At 38.5% G+C, this 26,193-nt stretch overlaps 1 protein-coding gene across 5 annotated transcripts in view; it reads right to left on the minus strand.

The window, feature by feature from the left end:
• The window catches only part of MAST2 (microtubule associated serine/threonine kinase 2), a 220,508-nt gene that overhangs the window by 110,837 nt on the left and 83,478 nt on the right, over positions 1 to 26,193 (minus strand). For all 5 annotated transcript variants that reach the window (XM_078451967.2, XM_078451969.2, XM_078451968.2 and 2 more), the window contains one exon: positions 22,614 to 22,645. In XM_078451967.2, coding sequence (XP_078308093.2) covers positions 22,614 to 22,645 — 32 coding nt within the window. The remainder of the gene's footprint in view (positions 1 to 22,613; positions 22,646 to 26,193) is intronic.

Genomic DNA, 26,193 nt, shown 5'->3' on the forward strand with positions numbered 1-26,193 from the left:
TTTTATAAGTTTAATTTTCCTCTATATAATCAGGTTTTGTGTTAGGTTTGTTTATGGCTAAGCTACTCCCATTGATGGTAGCAATGATTAGGGTACTATTTTAATGGCTGGACCATTCGCAGTTATATACCTCAAAAAAATGAAAACATATGTCCATAAAAAGACTTGTACATGAATGATCATAGCAGCTTTATTCATAATATCCAAAAACTGGAAACAACCCAAATATCTACCAAACAAATAGTGGCATATTTACACAAGAAAATACTAAGCATTAAAAGGAACAAGAGTACTAGCCCCATGTTGGGCAGTATGCTGACAGCTCAGAGCCTCGAGCCTGCTTCAGATTCTGTGTCTCCCTCTTTCTCTGCCCCTCCCCAACTCCCAATCTGTCTTTCTCAAAAATAAACAAACATTTAAAAAATCTTTAAAAAAATAAATAAAATGAACAGGAGTACTTGAGGAACATGAGGAAGTCTAATACAAAAGAGTCAATACTGTATGATTTTTCACATACGAAATTCTGCCATAGGCAAAACTAATCTATAGCCCCAAAAAGCAGATCAGTGGTTGCCTGGAGCCAAGGGTGGAAGGAGAATTGACTGCAAAACCATGCAAGGTATGTTTTGGGTAATAAAAATATTCTACATATTGATTGTTGTGGTAGTCTAATTACTTCCCAAAGGCCCCACCTCCAAATACCAGAAGATTGGGGGATAGGCTTCAACATCTGAATTTTGGGAGGACACAAACATCTTTAACATACTTAAATAATCTCAAAACTTAGCACCTCAAAACATTATTATTAGCTCTTGATTATATGGGTTGACTATGATTGGCTGGACAGTCTGAGACATTTTTAAATGTTTACTTATTGATTCATTTTAAGATAGCAATGATAAATGCACTGCATGTTAGTATCATTTTAGGAATGCAAGTTGGTACAGCCACTCTGGAAAACAGTAGGGAAAAAACTAAAAATAGAACTACCTTACAACCCAGCAACTGCACTACTTAGGTGTTTATCCAAGGGATACAGGTGTGCTGTTTCGAAGGAACACATGCACCCCCATGTTTATAGCAGCACTATCAACAATAGCCAAAGTATGGAAAGAGCCCAAATGTCCATCGATGGATGAATGGGTAAAGAAGATGTGGTATATATATACAATGGAGTATTTACTCGGCAGTCAAAAAGAATGAAATCTTGCCATTTGCAATTACATGGATGGAACTGGAGGGTATTATGCTAAGTGAAATTAGAGAAAGACAAAAATTGTATGACTTCACTCATATGAGGACATGAAGAGACGAAGAGACAAAACAGATGAACATAAGGGAAGGGAAACAAAATATAATAATATAAATATAATAATATAAAAACAGGGAGGGGGACAAAACAGAAGAGACTCGTAAATATGGAGAACAAACTGAGGGTTACAGGAGGGGCTAAATGGGTAAGGGGCACTAAGGAATCTACTCCTGAAATCATTGTTGCACTATATGCTAATTTGGATATAAATTTTAAAAAATAAAAAAATAAAATTAAAAAAAGAGATAAAACAGATGAACATAAGGGAAGAGAAACAAAAACAATATAAAAACAGGAAGGGGGACAAACCAGAAGAGACTCATTGGAGCGCCTGGGTGGCTCAGTCGGTTGAGCATCTGACTTTGGCTGAGGTCGTGATCTCGCGGTTTGTGAGTTCAAGCCCCGCAGCAACTCCATGCTGACAGCTCAGAGCCTGGAGCCTGCTTTGGATTCTGTCTGTCTGTCTCTCTGTCCTCTCCCACTCGCACTCTGTCTCTCTCTCTCTCAAAAATAAAGAAACATTAAAAAAAAAAAAAAAAGACTCATAAATATGGAGAACAAACAAAGGGTTACTGGAGAGGGTGTGGGAGGGGGGATGGGCTAATGGGTAAGAGGCACTAAGGAATCTACTCCTGAAATCATTGTTGCACTAGATGCTAACTAATTTGGATGTGAATTTAAATAAATTAAATTTAAAAAAAAATTTTAAATTAAATTTGACCTTGATGACCCCCTAAGAACTGTCCTCAAGTAAATTGTAAATATGTTACAGAATATAAAGGAAAATAATGAACAAAACTTAGCAAGAGAATTTTATTTGCCATGGTTTATAATACCACGCCACGAGTCTGAAAAGCTATGAACTGGTTAAAATCTTAGCTAAGTTTGTTCAGTATTGATGGGCCAATTTCCCTGGTTTACAGTTTATCGCCTTCACCTACAATATTAAAAGCTATTCTTTTTTTTTTCTGTGTAATATGCCCAGATAGCAATTATTTTGTGTCTTATTAGAATAATTTTCTTTGCTTTATACTGGCTAATTATGTCCTTAATTACTTAAGAAAACAAACAAAGGCTCCTCATGAAAAAGTTGTGGTTATTTAAAATTGGTTACCTTCAATGCTCATTTTAAAATGTTTTATTGTCACCCTGGTAAAATACCTGGGTATTATTTCTCAAGCACCAACACTCCTATCTTAAGCATTTTCACTGACAACTCCTTGAAGGTTTGCCTTCCCAAAATCAGATCCTAAATATAGAAAACAATAAAACTTTCAGTATATTTTTACTAACTAAAGCTATCTTAGAGATATCCCATAGGATCCCTGGAAAAATCACAAGGTGTCCTTTCAAATGTACTAGAAATAATTAGATTTGTTTTTTTACTTTTGATAAGTTTCATGAGAAAAGTTCTCAAATCAGAAAAGACGCTCAGCCCTCCCTAGTTTAAATTTGGACAGGTAAAATTAACATAAATATCCTAAACATTGTATAATTTATGGGAAGCTCCTCTTAGAGATTTGTCAATGCCCTCTTTATACATAAGGTTTCTATTTACAAGTCCCAATGGTGTTTTGCCAGATTTTGGGAAATAAGAGTTTAGTGTTTCCAGTCTTAATTCGAGTTATTATTTAAAATGTTTGGGGGGTGCCCGTGTGGCTCGGTCAGTTAAGCAACTGACTCTTGATCTCAGCTCAGGTCATGATCTCATGGTTTCATGAGTTCAAGCCCTATACTGGGCTCTGCGCTGACCATGCACAGAACCTGCTTGGGATTCTCTCCCTCCCTCTCTGCCCCTCCCCCATTCTCACTCTGTCTCTCTCAGATAAATAAACTTAAAAAAAGTAAATGGGCCGCCAGTGTGGCTCAGTAGGTTAAGCCTCCGACCTCAGCTCAGGTCATGATCTCACAGTTCGTGGGTTCAAGCCCTGTGTTGGGCTCTGTGCTCAGAGCCTGCAGCCTGCTTCAGATTCTGTGTCTCCCTCTCTCTCTCTCTTCCCCTCCCCCACTCGCACTGTGTCTTTCTCTCTCAAAAATAAACATTAAAAAAAAATGTTTTTAATAAAAAAATTTAAAAAGTAAAAATAAGGAGCACCTTCGTGGCTTAGTTGGTTAAGCGACCGACTTCGGCTCGGGTCATGATCTCGCAGTTTGTGAGTTTGAGCCCTGCATCAGGCTCTATGCTGACAGTTCAGAGCCTGGAGCCTGCTTCAGATTCTGTTTCTCCCTCTCCCTCTGCCATTCCTCAACATGCACTCTCTCTCTCAAAAAATAAATAAACATTAAAAAAATAAATAAAAATAAAAAACAGGTAAATAAAACAAAATGCTTAATAGGGCACTTGGCTGACTCAGTTGGAAGAGCAAGAGACTCTTGATTTCAGGGTCATGAGTTCCAAGCCCATGTTGGGTATAGAGATTATTTAAATTAAAAAAAAAAAAAAAAAAAACCTTTAAAAAATAAAATAAATAAATAAATAAAATGCTTACTTGGTAACAATCTTACTTTTAAAATTTGAATCTTCTAGGGGCACCTGGGTGGCTCAGTTGGTTAAGCGTCCGACTTCAGCTCAGGTCATGACCTCACGGTCCGTGAGTTCAAGCCCCGCGTTGGGCTCTGTGCTGACAGCTCAGAGCCTGGAGCCTGCTCCGGATTCTGTGCCTCCCTCTCTCTCTGACCCTCCCCCATTCATGCTCTGTCTCTCTCTGTCTCAAAAATAAATAAACGTTTAAAAAAAAAATTTGAATCTTCTAGGTAGATGTCTAGGACTTATACCAGACTTACTAAATCTTTTTACTTGAGATCCTTAGTATAGCCTTGGTACATATATTATGCCATAAGATTATATGTTATATGTCAAGATTTTTTTCCTCTGCAAAAATTATGTTCATTCATGTTTTAGAAATCAGCTATAATATTCACTGTCTTCCTTGACAGTTCTTGAAAAGAACTACTCTTAGAGACACTTTGTTAGAACGTTTTTGAATTGGCTTTAATATTCTTTTTGTATGACACAGAAAGAACTTGCTGGTTAGCTGCATTATTCATGTTGTAAACTCTCATTAGACCTTTCACCTTTAAAAATTACCAGTATAAACTGACCACAGCTATTTTAAGTCTTTGTCATCTACAGAGAGATTCTGTTTTACACAGATGCTAGTCTGAAGGATCTGCAATAAACTAGAAGCCAAGTCTGTTTGTTTGTTTTTTAATAAAGGATGGTCTCAGAGCCCCCTGGAAAAGAACTGTAGCAGGTATCTCAAACTACTGACACTTCAAAGAATAGACTCTTGGGTACAGGCTTCTGATACCATTGCATGAACAACTGGACAACTTCCAGACCATTCCACAGGACTGAGTCAGAATTTCCAGAACTCTTTTTAGTTGAGAAGCAGACCACTAAACTAAATCCAGTGAAATGAAAATTAATTACACAGGACTAAATGAACTAATGAGAGATGATTATAGTGATTTCTTTGGAATATTGTCTTAATGTCTGTTTTCTAGATATGCAAGGAAGCCTGCTCTCTTCCTTCTTAAGCTATCTAAACTCTAAAAAATTTAGTAACCTTTGCTTTTATAAATGCAATATTCCTGAATCATGATTCTCAAAGACTCTCTCCCCAGTGAGATTTGAGAAAGTCTTGCTGAATTTACTTACTGAATGCCCTTAAAATATCATTGTAAAAAAAGTTATACAAAAAGTATTTGCCTGAAATGTCATATTTGAGAATGATGTTTACTTATTTAATCAGGTATAATACGCCACTTTTAAGGAACTATAGTTGATTTTATGGAACCAGTAATTACAAAACCCTCCCAGGAAAACTGTCCTGGTACCTAGCTTTCCAGGGTCCACCCTTCTAGGTGGTAAGGAAGGTCACTTCCTGGAAGGGCCAGGACCCTTAGGACATCTGGGGGATACTGAGAAAAGAAGAATTCACCCAAATGTATCAGTACTGCTGATGAAATATAATACAGCATATTTCTTAAGCTTGCTTTCTAGACTCAAAATACAGATAATAGAGGGGCACCTGGGTGGCTCAATTGGTTAAGGGTCTGACTCTGGATTTCAGTTCAAGTCATGATCTCACGGTTTATGAGTTCACATCCCACATCAGGCTCTCAGCTGACAGTGCAGAGTCTGCTTAGGATTCTCTCTCTCCCTTCTCTCTGTCCTACCCTGCTCACACTCTCTCAAAATAAATAAATAAACTTAAAAAAAATTGAAAAAAACAAGAGAGGCTTTTAAAGTTCAACCTGAGATTCTTTACAAAATTTCCAGAAAAGCAAATTAAAAAGGTCAACATGAAAAATTAACATTATTGCTACCCCTATTTAAATAACCAAGCCAAACTTAATGAGACCAATCTTGTTTTGTGATCAAAAATAATATTTGAGATTGCGTTAGATCAAAAGGGTGAGACTATAAGGAAACTTGGAATAAGCAAAGAAGAGATAACAATCATCTGATGGAAAACTATGTACTGTTTAGAGAATACATTACTTGTTCTAGCCTTTTATTGCCTTTCAGCTATTTTCCAACTCTGTAAGTTATAGGTAATTGATACTGATACAAACAGTTCTTGTCTATAGATATTATAAATAAATTTTGTAGAGCTGAGGTTCAAATGACTTCCCTTCTCCCCACAGAAAACTCCAGTTTAGTAACCATTTATAAATATAGTTCAACATTTCTTTAAACATATAAAGCTATGTTTCTTTCACTTCTCTGAACTGGCTGCAACATCTGCCTCATTAATATTGAGTTAGACAAAATATCACATTCATTTTTTAAAATCAATAGCTTCACAGGTGGGCACCTGGGTGGCTCAGTCGGTTAAGCATCCAGTTCTTGGTTTTGGCTCAGGTCCTGATCTCACAGTTCTTGGGCTCAAGCCCCACATTAGGCTCTGCACTGACAGCACACAGCCTGCTTGGGATTCTCTCTTTCCCCTTCTCTCTGCACCTCCCCTGCTCACTCTCTAAGTAAATAAATAAACATTAAAAAAAAAACCAACAGCTTCACACAATTATTTTTGTAATTTGTTATTATGAAACTATGTATGTCTCAGGATAGGAAAATAGAAGGTGTTTTATTTTACAATTTGTTAGCATTACATAAAAATCTAACTTAATATCTCTATTTATGTTCTTGTTCCAGGACAAACAAATGTTAGGAACAGGCCTAACTGCCCACTATGTATTAAACTTTATACCAGGGCTCAAGGACAGAGTATACCCATACAACATGGGTCCTGACCTCATGGAACTTACCATTTGCTATGGACCAAACAGTACCCCTACCACCCCAAAGTCAAATGTTGAAGCCCTAACCCCTAATGTGGCTATATTTGGAGATAGGGTCTTCAGGAAGTAATTAAGATTAAATGAGATCGTAAGTGTGGGGCCTAATCTGAAAGGACTTGTGGCTTTATAAGCAGGAAAAAAAAAATCTTTCTCATACACACATACCCTTCCCCCCTCCCACTCCCCTCCAAAAGGCCATGTGAGCACACAGCAAAAAGCATTATCTACAAGCCAGAAAGAGAGCCCTCTCCAGAAACTGATGCTGCTGGCACCTAGATCTTAGACATCTGGCCTCCAGAACTGAGAAAATACATTTCTGTCATTTAAGTCACCAAGCCTGTGGTGTTTTGTTATGGCAGCCCAAGCAGACTAACAGATCATCCAGTGGGAAAAGACAGACAACTAATTCTTTACAACTGCTGTAAAAGCTATAAAGGAAAAGTACAGGGAAAAGTACATTCTGGGAAATCCAACTTAGTCTAGGGACAGCAAGGTAAGGGTGAGGTCAGAAAAGCCTTTCATAAGGAAGTGAGATAAAAGCAGACATTTGACGGAAAGTAGGAGCTAGCAAGGTAAATATGAAAGAGCATTCCAGGTCCAGGGAACATACTGTGCAAAACATGGAGACAAAGACAGGAACCAGATTGTGTATATAGTCTTATGGACCACGTCAAGACTTTCAGGTATCATCTTAAGAGTAACAAAAAATTCACTAAGCAAGTTCACATAAACATCTAATAATCAAATCTGCACTTTAAAAAGCTTTTTTTCCAGCTATTGTGTAATAGATGGGTGACAGACTGGTGATAGACAAAGAAAGACTAGTTAGGAAGTTATAGCAGTAGTAGAGCCAAGAGATTACAATGGCTTGGACTATATGGACATACCAGTGGTAGTAGAAAGAAGTAGAGGAAATTAAGAGATATTTGAGGTATAATAGAAAGGAGTTATAGGTATAAGGAAGAGGAAGGTAACAAGAATAACAAAGTTTTCTATCAGGAAGTGGTACCATTTAGTGAGCTAGAGAATATGAGAGGAGCAGGTTTTTGTGAAAGGCAATGACTTCAGTTTTATAAATGCTAAAGTTGAGATATTTCTGTGATATCCAAGTAGATTATAGTGAATTGGTAGTTGTGAGGTCTAGAGATAAAAATGTGAGGATGATTAGCATAACAACAGCAATTCTAAAAATAACAGTAACAAAATGGGCTCTCAAAACTTTTCAATTTTCAAGTCCTATGTCCACATACTCACAGGTCACTGACAAACCATATCTATTTTTTAACAACAAAATGGGTCCTGCTAGGAAATTAGTGATGACTATTTTTCCATCCCTGCCAAACTCTGCCAATTCCTGCCTTCCCACTAGAGAGACAGTGTACCTATGTGAAATCAATTCCTATAGAAGCCCAATTTTTAAAAAGGTGGGGGGGGCGGCGCCTGGGTGGCTCAGTCAGTTAAGCATTCGACTTCAGCTCAGGTCATGATCTTGCAGTTTGTGAGTTCGAGCCCCGCACTGGGCTTTGTGCTGACAGCTCAGAGCCTGGAGCCTGCTTCAGATTCTGTGTCTTCCCTTCTCTCTGCCCCTCCCATGCTCATGCTCTCTCTCCGTTTCTTAATAACAAATAAACGTTAAAAAAAATTTTTTTTTTAAAAAGACAGACTATAAAGTGTAGCACAAAGCTATCGCTCTGGCCTTCAACATGCTTAAAGCTACAAAAATTTCCTGATTTTCAAAGTTCACAGAGAAACCATAGCCCTATAGCAGGCACCACAGATATAACACAAAGGGTTTACTATGTGTAGCAGGTGGTATCTCTTTTTAGAACATTCTCCAGAAGCATTTATCCAGGCAAATACCATCAAGTTGCATCAGAGTGGGAAAGTACATAATACTGTTTCACATGTCAGTTTCACAGGGGCAAAGTGAGACACATCATATCCTTGAGCCCCAGGAACTCCTCCCTGCTCGCTGCCTATCATTGCACACACTTGGCATTCACTTTCATCCAATATCCGATGTCTAAGTCCACTGCCCAAATGAGTAAGCCAACAATGCAAAAAGATAACTATCCCCAAGGACTCTAAGAATAAAGGTCACCAATATCAACACACACACTATGACAGGTGCTTCAGCTACCTCTTTACTCCTATAGTCCATTCTTCACCTCCACTGAACTAACTGCTCATAGCCTCAAAGAAATAAAGCAATGACATTTCAAGAAATATAAGGAAAATTACTTTAAGTTGTAATAGGTATTAGAAAAGTTTTACTTTCTGGGTAACTAGAGACATAAACACTATTTACACTGAACTCCTAAAGGTAGGGTCTAATTATTACCAGTGCTGAAATTCACAAACAAACAAAAACCTATTTGAAAGGAAGTGCCAAAGGAGGCCCCCCTCACAGAACTGGGGAAGGGAAGCCATTCAGTGCTGGTCCAATTGAGGAAAAGCAAAATATAATACTCCCATAGCTTGGAAAACAAATAAAAATAACTTTAGAACTTCATTTTCTCAATTCTTTTTCCACAGATATGTCTACTTTTTTTAAAATGTTTATTTTTTAAAGTTTATTTATTTTGACAGGGAAAGAGAAAAAGCAAATGTGGGGGAGGGGCAGAGAGACAGAAAGTGAGTGAGGGAGAGAAAATCTCAAGCAGACTCCACACTGATGGTGCAGAGCCCAACACAGGGCTCAAACCCACAAACCATGAGATCATGACCTGAGATGAAATCAAAAGTCAGATGCTTAACCTGCTGAGCCACCCAGGCGCACCTATTTATTTATTTTTAAGAGAGAGAGAGAGAGATTGTGAGCAGGAGAGGAGCAGAGAGAGAGGGAGACAGAATGCAAAGCAGGCTCATCACCATCAACACAAAGCCAGATGTAGGGCTCAATCTCACTAATCCATGAGATCACAACCTGAGCTGAAATCAAGAGTTGGGCACTTAACCAACTGAGCCACCCAGGTGCCTCTGTATACTTTCAACAAGATTATCAGCTCCTCTAGGTCTGAGAGGAGTTAGGTCTGATAGGTCTGATATTCTAGACTAGATTTTTTAATGCACTGAAAAATATCAAGGTGGGCTTAAATATGAAATAGCTTTCTAAAAATGAAAATGATTTTTATTTCAGAGAGCTACACCTAAAATAAATGGTATGAACCAGGCCAAGAGAACTTACATAACCAACTTGCCCCAACAAAGCCCCTTATCATTGAAGGCCTAGATTTTCTCCTTCCCCATATTGAAATTTAGTTGTTCTCTTCCCTTAAGTGACCAAAGCCAGTCATGAATATCCTGTGGCTTTTCTAAGGTACACTATTGTTCATTTAACTTGGTTTGGGATCTTTCTAATATCAAAAAAACAAAACAAAACAAAACAAATCTACAGGCCCTAAATATCATTTAGGCCAAGTCACCAAACTGAGGCTTAATACCTAACCTAATTGCTCTTATAACCTCTCCCAGAAATGTAGTCTTTATCGGCCAAGAATTTTCTGGTCAGCACCAATAAGGGTAATCTGTCACATGTGCCCTCCCCATCCCTCACGGGAATATGAGATAATCCACCGACTTAAATACTTTCATCCCCAAAGGAAGGTGACCTCACCTCAAATAAATAACGCTTTTTTCTGTTTATAACTTCCTTGTCCTGCTTTTAAAAACCTTTCCCTTTCTATATCCCTTTGGACCTTTCCTCTACTTGTTAGGTGGGATGCTGTCTGACTCATCGATCATTTAATAAAGCCCATTACATCTTCCAATTTACTAGGTAGAATTTTGGGGTTTTAACACTAATTTGTTTTTCTGAAGAATTTACAGCTTCTAACAGGTAATTATGACCTGCTAATAATAAAAACAGTAATAAACTACTGGGTTGTTTTGGTTTTTTTTTTTTGAAAGTTTACTAATAATAGGCATTGCACTAACTTCTATAACGAAGAGCTGAGGGCTTAATTGCAGGCACTATGCCATATACTTTACATGCATAATCTTTTACAGATAAACTGAGGTAACCAAGGCTACTGGGGATAAACTGTCAAAGCTCCTAAGGCCAGTATTTCCATATGTACCTAGATGTGTCTTCCATTTTTGCCTATTCAAAAACACCCTGCCAATTGTTCCTTCCTCTCTCACACATCAACTTTTCCTTCTCTACTGGATAATTTCATTGACATACAAACATAATGTAATATCACCCATCTACATTTTTAAAAGAGGGCAAAAAAGCTCCATGACCTTTTCCAGCTATCACCTGATTTCTATAATCTTCTTTTCACCAAATCTCTTTGAAATAATGTTACTCACTACTCCTCCCCCAAAATATCAGAAAAGGAGCAAGAATAATTAAATGAAACTCTATACATCTTTCACTTAAATTTGCTTTTTTCTCTCCCTATTCCTCTTCCTCTCTCTGCACACATATGCACACAATTACTTTTGGTTAATTAGCTGAACCACTTGAAAGTCATTTGTAAACACCAGAACACCTCCTCTCTCAAATACTTCATCTACAATTAATCCCTAGCCTAACAAGGGAGAACCACCACACGACCATCATACTAAGGAAGTTTAACACACGAAAGAAGGAAGGAAGGAAGGAAGGAAGGAAGGAAGGAAGGGAGGGAGGGAGGAAGGAAGGAAGGAAGGAAGGAAAGAAAGAAAGAAAGTAAGTTTAACACTGACACAACAACATTATTGAATAAAAGTCCACATTCAAGTGTCCTCAATTGTCCCAATAGTGTCCTTCAATTATTTTTTTAAAATCCAGCATCAAACCAAGAATCAAGCATTGCATTTATTCACCAAGTCTCTTTTGTCTCCAATAATCTAGAATACATCCTTAGTCTTTTTTTTTTTCAATCTTTTACAACTTCAACATTTTTGAGTCCAGGCCAGTAGTTTCTACAGATTGCCCCCTCAGTTAGGACTTCTCTGCTTCTTCCTATATTAGACTGAAGTTAAATATTTTTAACCCAAATATTACATAGATAATACTATCTCCCACTCTCTCTTGAACCCATTTGAATCAAGCTCTATACCCACTGCTGACCAATACTGCTCACTAAAGGTCACCAATAGGGAATGTCCTATTACTAAATCCAAAGGTCAATTCTTAAGTGTTCATCTTACATAACCTGTCAGCAGCTTTTGGCATACTTTCTTCTTGTGGCTTTGGAAACACCACTCTTTTCTGGTTTTCCTCCAACCTTACTGGCTGCTCCTTTCCAGTTTTCTTTACTGATGGATTATTCTCACTCCCTGACCAGTAAATATTCAAGTGTCCCAGGGCTCAGTCCTTCTATCTGTTCTTTCTAGACTCACTCACTCACCATGTCAGTGCTGCTCAAACTAGCTGTGGTGAAGGACCAGGTGAAAATTTTAATCCATCGCAAACCACTATAAAATGCAATAGATATGAAATAACAAAAATGATCAAATGCTTGAAGGTTACAACAATATCACTTGCTTATTCTAAATTTTTGTAGTTAATTCACAGCAAATTGGTAACAGTTCTATAACCATCCACCAGTCACCTGACCACATTTGAATAGCATTTAAGGAGTTTATCATCCAATCTCATAATTTTGAATATCTTTTATATGTTGTCAATCTGCAAATATGTATCTCCAAATTAGATTTCATACCTTGATCCCCCAGTTCATATATACAATTGTCTTATCAACACCCTTTCTTGGATGTCAATCAAGCACCAAAGTCCTGATTCTTTCAACTCCCACTTCTGCTCCTCCCAAGAACAGTAAAAGAAAACACCCCTGCTCCTCTCACATATTCCCCATCTTGCTCAGTAAATGGCAACCATATTCATCTAGCTATGCAGCCCTAAAATCTTGTAGTCACCACCAATTCTTCTTTCATATACTAAAATTAACTATCAACAAATATTGTCAGTTTCAAAACATATCCAGAACCTAACCATTTCTTACTACCTCAGCTGCTGCCACCCTGTCTAAGCTACCATGATCTTGACTGATTTTTCTAACTTCATGTACTTCCCTGCTTTCTCACTTCCCTGCTTCTCTAACTTCATGTACTTTCCTACTTTCTCACTCCCATTCTCCCCACACTCTGAGTATGAAGTGACTTCATTAACACCTAAGAAAACTATTCAGTAGAGAAAGAAAAGTTGGAAATGGAGCTGGTACAACAGCTATCCACATTCTGAGGAATGTAATCAAATCCTTACCTTACACCACATATAAAACTTAATAATGAATCAAAGACCAAAAGTAAGAGCTAAAACCATAAAACTTTTTTTTTAATGTTTTTATTTATTTTTGAGGGGGTTGTCCAGAGAGGGGAGGACAGAGGATCTGAAGTGGGCTCTGTGCTCACAGCAGTGAGCCCGATGCGGGGCTCGAACTCACAAACCATTAGATCATGACCTGAGCTGAATGTGGACACTCAACAGGCTCAGCCACCCCAGCGCCCCTAAAACCATAAAACTCTTAAAAGGAAATAGAGGTAAATCATCACAACATTGTTCCGTTTTCTTAGATTCTGTATTTGCCTATTTGGCCTTTTTTTTTTTTTTTTTTTTTTTCAAGTAACCTCTACACCCAATGTGGGGCTTGAAGTCAACACTGAGATCAAGAGTTGCATGCTCAACTGAGCCAGCCAGGCACCCCCCATTTGGCATTTATTAATCACAGGGCCAAACTAACAGCCAAACTTGTTTATATCTCCCCTGTAATCCAGTTTTTGTGAATACGCAAAAATCCTCTTACAAACCTTCTGACCAAACCTGAGTCCATACTCCCAAGCCAATTTATCAAACTCACACATCAAGCCAATATTTCCCCTGCCCTGTATCACTCAGGGCCAAGTACCAGATCACTAAAAATCACCCCTACAATCCAGAACCCACCATTGTTATTCAAAATAGCCAGTCATAAGGGGGCTACCCTGCCTGCCCTTGCCTTATCTGTAGAAACCCCAATAAAAGCTCTGGTTTAGGCTTTTCCCTTGCTCCTTTCTGCCTCCTAACCAAATCTGGTGCTTTCTTCATGTGGCCTGCATGGCCTGCCATGCTCCTTTCTCCTGGAGAAACTGTAAGTAGTAAGTTCTTTCAATAGCATTACTCTCTATCTGTGTCATTACTTAGTTACCTTTATGTATTAAGGCCCAGGAAAAAATCAGACCTTGAATTAGTCAATGGTTTCCTAGATAATGATAACAAAAGTACAACCAAATAAAAAGCAAATAAACTGGACTTCATCAAAATTACATATTTCAGTGCATCAGAGGTCACTATCAAGAAAGTAAAACAACTGAGCCTAGGTGGCCCAGTCAGTTAAGCATCTGACTCCTGATATTGGCTCAGGTCATGATCTTGTGGTCATGAGATTGAGCCCATGTCAGGCTCCACACTAAGTGTGGAGTATGCTTAAGTCTTATTCTCCCTTTGCCCCTCTTCCCTGCTTGCACTCACTCTCTCTCTCTCTCAAAATAAATAAACTTAAAAATAGGAATAAGTTCAACTAAGGAGGTAAAAGACCTGTACACTGAAAAAGAAAACTACAAAACATTTCTGAAAGAAATTAAAGAAAACATAAATAAATGGAAAAATATCCTATGTTCACACACTGGAAGACAATATTGGTCAATCTGATAATATTACCCAAGTTGATCTATAGATTCAATACAATCCCTATCAAAATCCTAATGATGTTTTTGCAGAAATAGAGAAACTCTTCTGTCATTCTCATGGAATCACAAGCAGCCCTAAATAATCAAGACAATCTTGAAGAACAAAGTTAGTTCTTTGATACCATACTTCCTGATTCAAAACTTACTACAAATCTATAGAAATCGAAAGTGTGGTACTAGTATAAGTATAGACATTTAAACCAATGGAATAGAGAGCCCCAAAATAAATGCTCGTATATATGGTCAAATATACAAAATATATTTACTCCAATGGAGTAAAGACAGTCTTTTTAACATATCATTCTGGGAAAACTAGATACTCATATGCAAAAGAATGAAGTTAGATACTTACCTTATACCATAAACAAAAAGTAACTCAAAATAGATCAAAGACCTAAACATAAGAGCTAGAACTATAAAATTCTTAGAAGAAAATACCTGGAGGAAATCTTTAGGACACTAGATCTGGCAATGATTTCTTGGATATGACAGCAAAAGCACAGACAACAACAACAACAAAAATAAATCAATTCATTTCATGAAAATTAACATCTTTTATGTGTGCATCAAGGACACTATCAAGGGAGTGGAAAATGCAACCCAAAGAATGGGAGAAAATATATGCGAATCATGTATCTGGTAAGAGTTTAATATCCAGAACATATAAAGAACTCCAACAACTAAGCACTCAGAATAAATCACCCAATTCAAAAATGGGCAAAGAAATTTTTTTCTCCAAAGAAGGTTTACAAATGACCAATGAGCACGTGAAAAGATGCTCAATACCACTAGTAATTACGAAAATGCAAAGTAAAACCACAATGAAATACCACTTCACACTCATTAAGATGATTATTATTTTAAAAATGGAAAATAACAAGTGTTGGCTAGGATGTGGAGAAATTGGAACCCTCATGTATTGCTGGTTGGAATGTAAAATGATGCAGCTGCTGTGGAAAGCAGTATGGTAGTTCCTCAGAAAGTTAAACAGAGAATTACCATATGATCCAGAATTTCCCCTTCCTTTTTTTTTTTTTTAAGTTTATTTATTTATTTTGAGAGACAGAGACAGCAAGGGTGGGGAAGCAGAGAGAGAGAATTCCAAGCAGGCTCCACACTCACAAAACTCTGAGATCATGACCTGAGCCAGAACCAAGAGTGCGACACTTAACCGACTGAGCCACCCAGGCACCCCCAGAAAACTCCCTTTCTTGGTATCTACCTGAAATAGAAGTGAAAGCAGAGCCTCAAACAAATACCTGTACACCCAAGTTCACAGCATTATTTGCAATAGCCAAACAGTGGAAGCAACCCAAATGTTCAGCAACAGATAATGGATAAAGAAAATGTGATACATACATACTATGCAATATTATTTAGCCTTGAAAAGGAACAAAGTACTGACACAAACTAAAACATGGATGAGACTTAAAAAATTATGCTAAGTTCGGGTCGCCTGGGTGGCGCAGTCGGTTAAGCGTCCGACTTCAGCCAGGTCACGATCTCGCGGTCCGTGAGTTCGAGCCCCGCGTCAGGCTCTGGGCTGATGGCTCGGAGCCTGGAGCCTGTTTCCGATTCTGTGTCTCCCTCTCTCTCTGACCCTCCCCCGTTCATGCTCTGTCTCTCTCTGTCCCAAAAAAAAAAAAAAAAAAAAAAAAAAAAAAAAAAAAATTATGCTAAGTGAAAGAAGCCAGACATAAGAGGCCACATATTATATAATTCCACTTACATGGAATGCTCAGAATAGGAAAATCTATTAAGATAGAAAGTAGATTAGTGGTTACCAGGGACTAGGGGGAATGCAGAATGAGGAATGAATGCTAGCAAGTAGGGGTTTTTCTTTTGGGGTGATAAAGATGTCTGAATTAAAACAGTGGTAATTCCTATAAAACCTTGTGAATACACTAAAAACCAGTGAACTGTATACTCTTAAATGGTGATTATATGACATGTGGATTATACCCCAGTAAAGCAAATTTCCATTTAAAAAAAAAAAACAAAAACCTAGGGCAGATCACATCTTTCTCTGATTAAAATTATCCACCCTCTTTCTGTCCCAATCAGCTGAAAATACAAAATCTTTTCTGTAGCCTACAAGTACTACAAAATCCAGCCTCTGCCTCATATTCTCAATGCCCCACCACCATCATCAGTCCCAATACCACTGTTCACTAACCAACAGCCACCTTGGCCTCTTGCTGTCCTCCAACATGGCAAGCATGTTCCCACCTCAGAACCTTGGCACATGCGTATCCTCTACATGGACTACTCTTGCCCAAGACACATCAGCATCACTCATTCTATACTCTTTCTGTTCTCTGCTCAAATGTCACCTTAATGAGAATATTCCTAGACAACACAATTTAAAATTCCAATCCCTGCTCCAGGGATTGAAGTAGAAACTTTGCTTAAACCCTACTTTACCTCCAGTATCTAGAATAGTGCCTGCACATAGTAAGAACTTAATAAATATGATGGATGGATGAATTTAAACAAATGAACAAATGAATAGAGGCAAAAAAAAAAAAATATATATATATATATATATATATATATATAGTAACTTGTTTTACAAGGAAACACTTAGTCAAGGGCATTGGCAAGACTCAAGCCCAGGTTGGCCTCTCAAACCCAAGCTCTTCATTTCTAAGCTATACTTCCACTTCCCAATGTAGAGACATTGGAGGGATTACTTGTTAGATGGAAGAGTATTTTGTAGAATGCCAAGATACCACATATATCTAAAAATCCATTTTTTAGTTCCTATTCATTTTAATGCAATGATCATATTACACAAAAAAGCATAACGAGTCATAGCCTCCAAAATTACTGAATTTCATTTATTCTATATTGCTCAGCTACTTTCAAAATTACGCTTATTGAATGAACCTGACTCTCTCTCAAAAGGCAAGACACCAGACTAGATGCAACCTCCAAATCTCTCTGTACCTATAAAGTATACTATAGAGAAAATGCCAAAGGAAATGAGGCTTTATACCTGCAATGGGCATACAGTAGCATCTGCTCTTGCAAGAGCCATTATGGAACAGAGACAAACAGGGATATAAATACAACAGTTCCTTCTCCTTCTAACCAAACCAAGACTCATAAGATAATTATAATAACTTTTTTTAATGTTTACTTATTTATTTTGAGAGAGAGGGAGAGGCCAAGGGACAGAGAGAGGGAAAAAGAGAATCCCAAGCAGGTGCTACACTGTCAGCACAGAGCCCAATGCAGGGTTCAATCTCACCAACCGTGAGATCATGACCTGAGCCAAAAATCAAGAGTTGAACACTTAACCGACTGAGCCACCCAGGCGCCCAATAACTTTTAAGTAATCTCCACACCCAACGTGGGGCTCAAATTCACAACCCCAAGATCAAGAGTTGCATGTTCTACCAATTGAGCCAGTCAGGCATCCCAAGACAATTATAGTAATTTTTAAAACTTCCAGATTCAGCTACAAGGACAAGAAATAATGGGACAAATGGCTAAGTCACTTGTTTTATTAACATCAGTTTCTCCACACTTACTACAAACTTTTAAGTATTCATTAAACTTACTCAAACATCTTATGTTTTGTGGTTTTTACCTTCCTGGCTTCTCTACTGCAAATGCTAAGCCATCCTTTGCTTCCTATTCCTACTGCATACTTCCTACAAAGACTTAACCAGCTCTGTGCAAAAGAGGTACCATGGAGCTTCAATTATTTGGGGAGATAACAAAGCACAGAGATGAGGTAAGCCAACTGCCTCATTTTATAAGTGAGACAATTCAGGCTCAGAAATTATAGTTCATGTGGAAACCACACATAACTTATTAGTGGCAAAGCATAGATTAGTATCCAGGATTTCTGGCTTCCTTCCAGAATGAAACTTTTCTACTCCTCCAATACTAAAGATAAAAAAACTATTGTTTGCATTAAGGTACCTCTGACTTACTTAAAAATAAATCCTCAAAATAGAAGGATGTAGGGGTGCCTGGGTGGCTCAGTCGGTTAAGTGCCGACTTTGGCTCAGGTCATGATCTCACGGTTTGTTGAGTTCAAGCCCCACATCAGGCTCTGTGCTGACAGCTCAGAGCCTATAGCCTGCTTCAGATTCTGTGTCTCCCTCTCTCTCTGCTCCTTCCCCACTTGTGCTCTCTCTCTGTCTCTCAAAAATAAACATTAAAAAAAATTTTTAAAAATAGAAGGATGTAGCTAATTGAATCTTATAGCCTCAAAACTTAGATCAGTGCCCAACACGTAGTAGGTATTAGTGTGCATTTACTGCATGGTCAATTGTTTAAATGTGAGTTACTTTATTAAAAAGTATTTCTGATTCTTTTTTTTTTTTAATGTTTATTCTTGAGAGAAGGAGAGACAGAGCGTGAGCTGGGTAGGGGCAGAGAGAGAGAAAGAGAGAGAGAGAGAGAGAGAGAGAGAGAGAGAGAGAATCTGAAGCAGGCTCCAGACTCTGAGCTGTCAGCACAGAGCCCAATGCGGGACTCAAACTCACAAACTGTGAGATCATGACCTAAGCCAAAATTCGACGCTCAACCAACTGAGCCACCCAGGCACCCCAAAAGTATTTCTGATTCTGGTCAATTAAATATTTTAAGGCAGTTATAATAAGCCTAACTTGAGATACCACTAAAATGACCAAGATATTCCTTGAATTTAAAAGTAAAATGACCCCAAATTCCTCCAATTTCAAATAAAAAACATTTTCCCAGGATACCCCTCCTTCTCCTCTTTGTCCTCCTCAGCAAACTCCATTCATTGGAGGCATACACTCCTAGAAGCTACCTGCCTCAGGCCCTGATTCATTTCACCTAATCTTTAGCAAAGAGCAAATCACAGAGAACTTACAAATAAGAGGAATCAAAAGAAAAAATGCCAGAAATAGTAGAATAGTGACCAAGTACAGGGTTGGCTCAGTCTGTAGAGCATGCGACTCTTGATCTCAGGTTGTGAGTTCGAGCCCCACATTGGGTGTAGAGATTACTTAAAACTAAAATCTTAAAAAAAAAAAAAAAGGACGAGTGACAAAGTACAAATATTTGCTGAACATGATGTTGAAAAGCCACTCCTTTTTAGTTATGTTATACCTACTCGGTAGATCACTCCATTAAGAGCCCTGATAGCACCATTCCTCAGTTTTTAGAAGACTCCGGATACTTGAAAGCGTGGAATTGAGATTCCATTTAGATAGAACTAAATTTAAATAAAGGAATGTGGCTCTTAAATAATAAAAGTGTATCCAAATTTATAATTTTTATTTTTTTAATGTTTGTTTATTTTTGAGAGAGCACAAGTGGGGGAAGGGTATAGAGAGGGGGACAGAGGATCTGAAGTGGGCTCCGTGCTGACAGCAGTGAGCCCAATGTGGGGCTCAAACTCACAAACCATGAGATCATAACCCAAGCGAAAGTCGGACACTCAACCAAGTCACCCAGGTGCCCCAAAGTGTATCCAAATTTAACCCAATAGATTTACAGGAATTCTAAAGCTGGGGTGCCTGGGTGGCTCAGTTTGGTTAAGTGTTTGACTTGGTTTTGGCTCAGGTCATGATCTCATGATTTGTGGATTCGAGCCCTACATCTGCTGTCAGTGCAGAGCCTGCTTGGGATTCTCTGTATCCTCCTCTCTCTGACCGACCCTCCCTCTCTCTCTCTCTCTTCCTGTCTCTCTCTCAAAATAAATGAGTAACCTTTAAAAAAAAAAAAAAGAAGAATTCTAACACTAATACACCTTAGAAAATTGTAAGAAATGGGGCACCTGGGTGGCGCAGTCAGTTAAGCTCTTGATTTTGGCTCAAGTCATGGTCTCACAATTCATGAGCTCAAGCCCCACATTGGGCTCCACACTGGCAGTGCAGAGTGTGCTTCAGATTTTCTCTCTCCCTCTCTCTCTCTGGCTCTTCCCAGCTCATTCTCACTCTCTCTCTCAAAATAAACATTTTTTTAAAAGAGAATATTGTAAGAAACGAAGCACTAACACATGTATTAAATGATCCTTCCAATAACTATAAGAAAAGAGAAAAACAAAGGTCATACCTTCATTTTATAGATAAGACAACTAAGGTTTAGGAAATAAAGTGATTTGTCTACATTTACAAAGCTGATTAAGTGACAAAGCTAAGACCAAAGTGTAAGGGTTTCCTACTCCTAAATTGAGATTCTTCTTGTCAAATCACAGTGAGCTTTCATAAAGCAGACAAAGGGGCTTTATAAACAAAAATCTCACAGGACAACTAATTACTAAGGCATTTTTATACAACTAAATCCTAAAATGACAGTAACAGAAAGAATTACATTGTGTTTCATACATTTACAAAAAATGCATAAGATGTATAAAGTACACTTAATAAATAAATATGAATACTGTTGTGTCCTTCTCCTTATATGCTCTATATGGAAAAGTTTCAAGGCCACTATTTAATCATAGCACTATTTCCTAAGAGTTTCCCAAATCTTAGCAAAATCATGGTGGGTGTGGATTGCAGGTACATAAGAATACAGCTTTCCTGGGCCCCAATATGGAGATTCTGACTCATATAAGTTCAGAATCTGTTCAGAACTTTAACAAGCATTGTAGCAAACTGGTGCAGCCACTCTGGAGAACAGTATGGAGGTTCCTCAAAAAGTTAAAAATAGAACCACCCTATAATCCAGCAATTGCACTACCAGATATTTACCCAAAGGATACAGATTTGAAGGGGTACTTGCACCCCAATGTTTATAGCAGCATTATCAACAACTGCCAAACTATGGAGAGAGCCCAAATGTCCATCAATAGATAAATGCATAAAGAAGATGTGATATATGGGACGCCTGGGTGGCTCAGTCACTTAAGCATCGGACTCTAGATTTCGGCTCAGGTCATAATCTCATGGTTCATGAGTTTGAGCCCCACATCAGGCCCTGCACTGACACACAGAGCTTGCTTGGGATTCTCTCTCTCTCTGCCTCTCCTCCCCTCAAAATAAATAAATAAACGTTAAAAAAATAAAAAGAAGATGGGGGCACCTGGGTGGCTCAGTCAGTTAAGCATTTGAGTCTTGGTTTTAGATCAGGTCATGATCTCACAGTTAATGGGTTCCAGCCCCACATCAGGGTCTACACTGACAGCACAGGGTCTGCTTGAGATTCTCTCTCCCTCTCTCTCTCTACCCCTCCTTTGTTCGTGTGCTCTCTCTCTCTCAAAATAAACTCCAAAACAAAAAGATATAATATATACATATACAATGGAATATTACTCTGCCATCAAAAATAAAATCTTGCCATTTGCAACAACATGGATGGAGCTAGAGTGTATTATGCTAAGCGAAACAAGTCAGAGAAAGACAAATACCACATGATTTACTCCTATGAGGAATTTAAGAAGCAAAACAGATAAACATATGGGAAGGGGGAATAAAGAGAGGGAAACAAGCCATGAGAAACTCTTTAGAAATAGAGAACTGAGGGTTGATGGAGGGATGTGGGTGGGGAATGGGTTAGATGAGTGATGGGTATTAAGGAGGGCACTTGTTATAATGAGCACTGGGTATTGTATGTAAGTGATGAATCACTGAATTCTACTCCTAAAACCAAAATTGCACAGTATGTTAACTAACTAGAATTTAAATAAATACTTGCGGTGGGGGGAGGAATTTTAAGAAGTATTCTAGATGATTCTGATTAGCCAGATTTGCAGTACTGCCCCAACAGAATTCTCAGAGAAAAAGCAAGCCAAGAAAATACAAAGCAATTAAGGTCCAGGGACAAAGATTTTCACCAATTTCCCTGGTCCTAAAGCCAGAATAGAACAAACAGGTGAAAGAAAACCTTATTCCTACCCTGAATCCAAACTTAGCTGCTGCCCTTACCCCCAACTGTCAAAAAAGTTGGCCTCTCCCTAGTCCCATGTTATGAGACAGATATAGATGCTAAGAGTTTCAACCTGAATGTTCTCGAAAAGCTTGAGTCCGTTAAAAACAACAACAAAATGGTAAATCCCAAAACACAAGTATAAAACTGTGATGGGTACTTAAGTAGCAGCTTTTTCCCAAATACTAGGCAAAAACTGAGACAGAGGAGAGGATTTGGGGTGAGAAGGGATGGGGGTAAAGGGGAGGTTCTGACCTAGCAAGAAAAGTTAGTTGGCCCCCAGCTTCCCTGACAGAGAAGAGTCCACAAGGAGAACACACACACACACACACACACACACACACACACACACACACACACACACCCCATGAGTGAGATTCCTCCAAATAATACTTAGAACAGTCCCCAGAAAGGATTCCTAAGCAGGTGTTCATAATCATAATAATCATCAACTTACAAGCTGCCTCTTCTTGGAAGGCTCAACTCCTTCTGAAAAACAAAGCACAAACACAAGTTAGAAATAAGGACACCTCTAAGTCCTACAGGTCTGCATTAAATGTCCTACAGCATTACCTTAATAATGGTAAAAAACTAAATATTTCCAAATGATAATTTCTTCCCTTATCTTCTAAATTCAGTGACTAGTCTTCTAAATAAAGACTAGTCAGGTTAACTACCACCTCTTTATTTTTCCTTCCCAAAGTAACATCTCACAGAGTACTTGTAGCATTTTCCCCACTAGATGGAACCATCTCACCAGTGGAGATTATTCCAGATATTCACTGGGCCAGCCATTAACTGTCGATGGAATTGGAAAGGATTCACCTATCATTAAGAGTCAGAGATATGAAGGAATGACATGGAATTTTTCTTTAATTAAGAAACATTTGGGGCGCCTGGGTGGCGCAGTCGGTTAAGCGTCCGACTTCAGCCAGGTCACGATCTCACGGTCCGTGAGTTCGAGCCCCGCGTCGGGCTCTGGGCTGATGGCTCAGAGCCTGGAGCCTGTTTCCGATTCTGTGTCTCCCTCTCTCTCTGTCCCTCCCCCGTTCATGCTCTGTCTCTCTCTGTCCCAAAAATAAAAAAATAAACGTTGAAAAAAAAAAAAAAAAAAAGAAACATTTTAGGGGCGCCTGGGTGGCTCGGTCAGTTAAGCGTCCGACTTCGGCTCAGATCATGATCTCGCGGTCCGTGAGTTCGAGCCCCGCGTCGGGCTCTGTGCTGACAGCTCAGAGCCTGGAGCCTGTTTCAGATTCTGTATCTCCCTCTCTCTGACCCTCCCCCATTCATGCTCTGTCTCTCTCTGTTTCAAAAATAAATAAAGGTTAAAAAAAAATTTTTTTTAATAAAAAAAAAAAAAGAAACATTTTAGACAAAGAAGTACAAAAAATTATATAACAAAGAGATGACTATACTCACCACTGGCTTGAGAACAGTTGGGTCCCTGTGACTTGCTTTCAAAATTTATTAGGTCTCACTCCCCAAGTCCCCACTTAACTATTCTGAATATTTTATCTTTGCCATATGTCTTTATATTTTCTTACATATATATTCACAAATAATTAGTATTGTTTTATATGTTTTTAAATTATATATTTAAAAATCTGCTGACTTGAACATCATAACTGGGAGATTCACCCATGTGGATATTTTTCACTTTCACACATTACTTCACTCTATAAATTTATTTTGTCACTTATTTATAATATTTATTTATCCATTCTTCAGGAAACAAAATTAATTTTCTTTGCATGTCTTTCTTCTCCATCAGAACAATGCTCCTATAAATAGCCTGCCCTTGTTTCCTCATGCACATTATAAAAAGTTTCTTGAAGTATATAGATGTGGAACTGCTAAGTCATAAAGTACCAAAACTTACTACCAAAAATGATTTTACCAATTTATCCTCCCCCTCTAACAATTCCCAGACCTATCTCCCAAATTCCTCACACTTCCAATCAGTTGCCTACTCAACACCTCAAATCCAACGTCCCAAACTGAGCTCATTTTTTCCACAAAAACTGATTCCAACCACAGCCTTTCCCCATCTTAGATGATGATATTTCTATTCTTCTGGTTGTTTAAGCCCAAACCCTAACCATCTGGACTCCTCTGTTTTTCACATACACATCACATCCATCAGGAATTCTTAATAGCTCTAGCTTTAAAATATATATCCAGAATACAACGAGTTTTCAGATATATCTCCACAGACATACAAACTTAGAATCTCTTAAAAACCTTGGATTTAGTCCTGTTTTAGATATTGGAATGGGGGATGGGTATTAAACAGCATAGGGGCACCTGGGTGGCTCAGTCAGTTAAACGTCCGACTTCAGCTCAGGTCATGATCTGACAGTTTGTGGGTTCAAGTCCCGCATCAGGCTCTGTGCTGACAGCTTAACAGCCTGGAGCCTGCTTCGGATTCTGTGTCTCCCTCTCTCTCTGCCCCTCCCCTACTTGCGCTCTGTCTCTCTCTGTCTCTCAAAAATAAATAAAAATGTTAAAAAAATAAGATAAACAGCATATACTTGTTATATTATGTAACAATATAGAACACTCTCAAAAAAAACACTCTCAAAAAAGACCGGGGCAGCAACAAAACATACTAAATACATAAAAATTTCTGCAACAAAATATATGATAGCTATGATAAGTGTGTGAAAACTTCATCTAAAGAGTCTCAGTTCAATTTTGTCACCTGAAGAGTTAAAGTCAGGAAAAAACCTCTAGGTTTCTGCTATTGCCAATCTAAGCTACTATGGTCTCTCCCTGGCCTTTCAATCATCTCCTAACTGGTACTCCATTCCTGCTTCTACCCTTACTCTATAGTCTATTTTCAATGTAACAGGGTCCCTTTTAAAGGCCAGTTAGGTCAGGGCACCTGGGTGGCTCAGTTGGTTAAGCATCTGACTCTTTTATTTTTTTTTTTTCTGAGAGAGAGAGCAAGAGCGAGCAAGTGAGCGAGGGGCAGAGACAGAAGGAAAGAGAATCCTACAAGAAGCAGAGAGAGGAGGGAGAGAAAATCCCTTGCAGGCTCCACACTGTCAGTTGTCAGTTCAGAGCCCAAAGTCGGGCTTGAGCTCACCGGAAGATGGGCTCAAATTTACCTGATGCAGGGCTCAAATTCATGAACCCTGGGATCATGACCTGAACCAAAGTGGGATGCTTAACTGACTGAGCCACCCAGGTGTCCCAGCATCTGACTTTTGATTTCGGTTCAGGTCATGATCTCACGGTTCGTGAGATGGAGACCCCACCTCAGGCTCTGCTGACATGGAGCCTGCTTGGGATCCTCTCTCTCCCTGCCCCTCCCCTGCTTACACTCTCGCACTGTCCCTCAAAACAAATAAATAAACTTAAATACATATATACATACATACATACATACATACATACATGTCAGACCATAACACTCCTGCTCAAAACCCTCAAATGGCTCCCCAATTTACTCAAGAGTAAAAATCAAAATCCACATAAGACCTAGAAGTGACCCGCCACCCCTCCCCAGTATCTCTGTCCCTTACACTTTGATCCAGACATACAGGACTCTATTATCCATTAAATACATCAGGCATTCCTCTACCTTAAGGTCTTACTCTAAACCACACATTCTGCCTATAATGCTCCTCTTTCCCCAAATATTTCTTTGACTAATTCCCTAACAGCCTTCAAAAATCTTGGTTCAAGTTTACCTGAGTATGAAACCTACTACCCTGAGAGCCCTACATAGTATTACCACTTACTTTACACCCCATCACCCTCTTACTCTGCTATAACTTTTTAATTTATCACCAATACATTTTCAATACATTTATCACTCCTAACATGCTATGTAATTTACTTATTATGTTTATTGCTTATTTTCTATCCTCCCCCGACTAGAATCTAAGCTTCATGAAAGCAAGGATCCTAGTATGTTTTATTTACTAATGCATCTCAATGACTTAGTACAGTAATTGGCATATAGCAGATGCTCAAAAAATAATTGTTGAACACATACTCTCCAATACTTGGTGTTTTTAGACTTTTTAGTT

Source organism: Panthera onca, chromosome C1, assembly GCF_046562875.1.
Source record: "Panthera onca isolate mPanOnc1 chromosome C1, mPanOnc1 haplotype 2, whole genome shotgun sequence".
NCBI classification, from domain to species: domain Eukaryota; kingdom Metazoa; phylum Chordata; class Mammalia; order Carnivora; family Felidae; genus Panthera; species Panthera onca.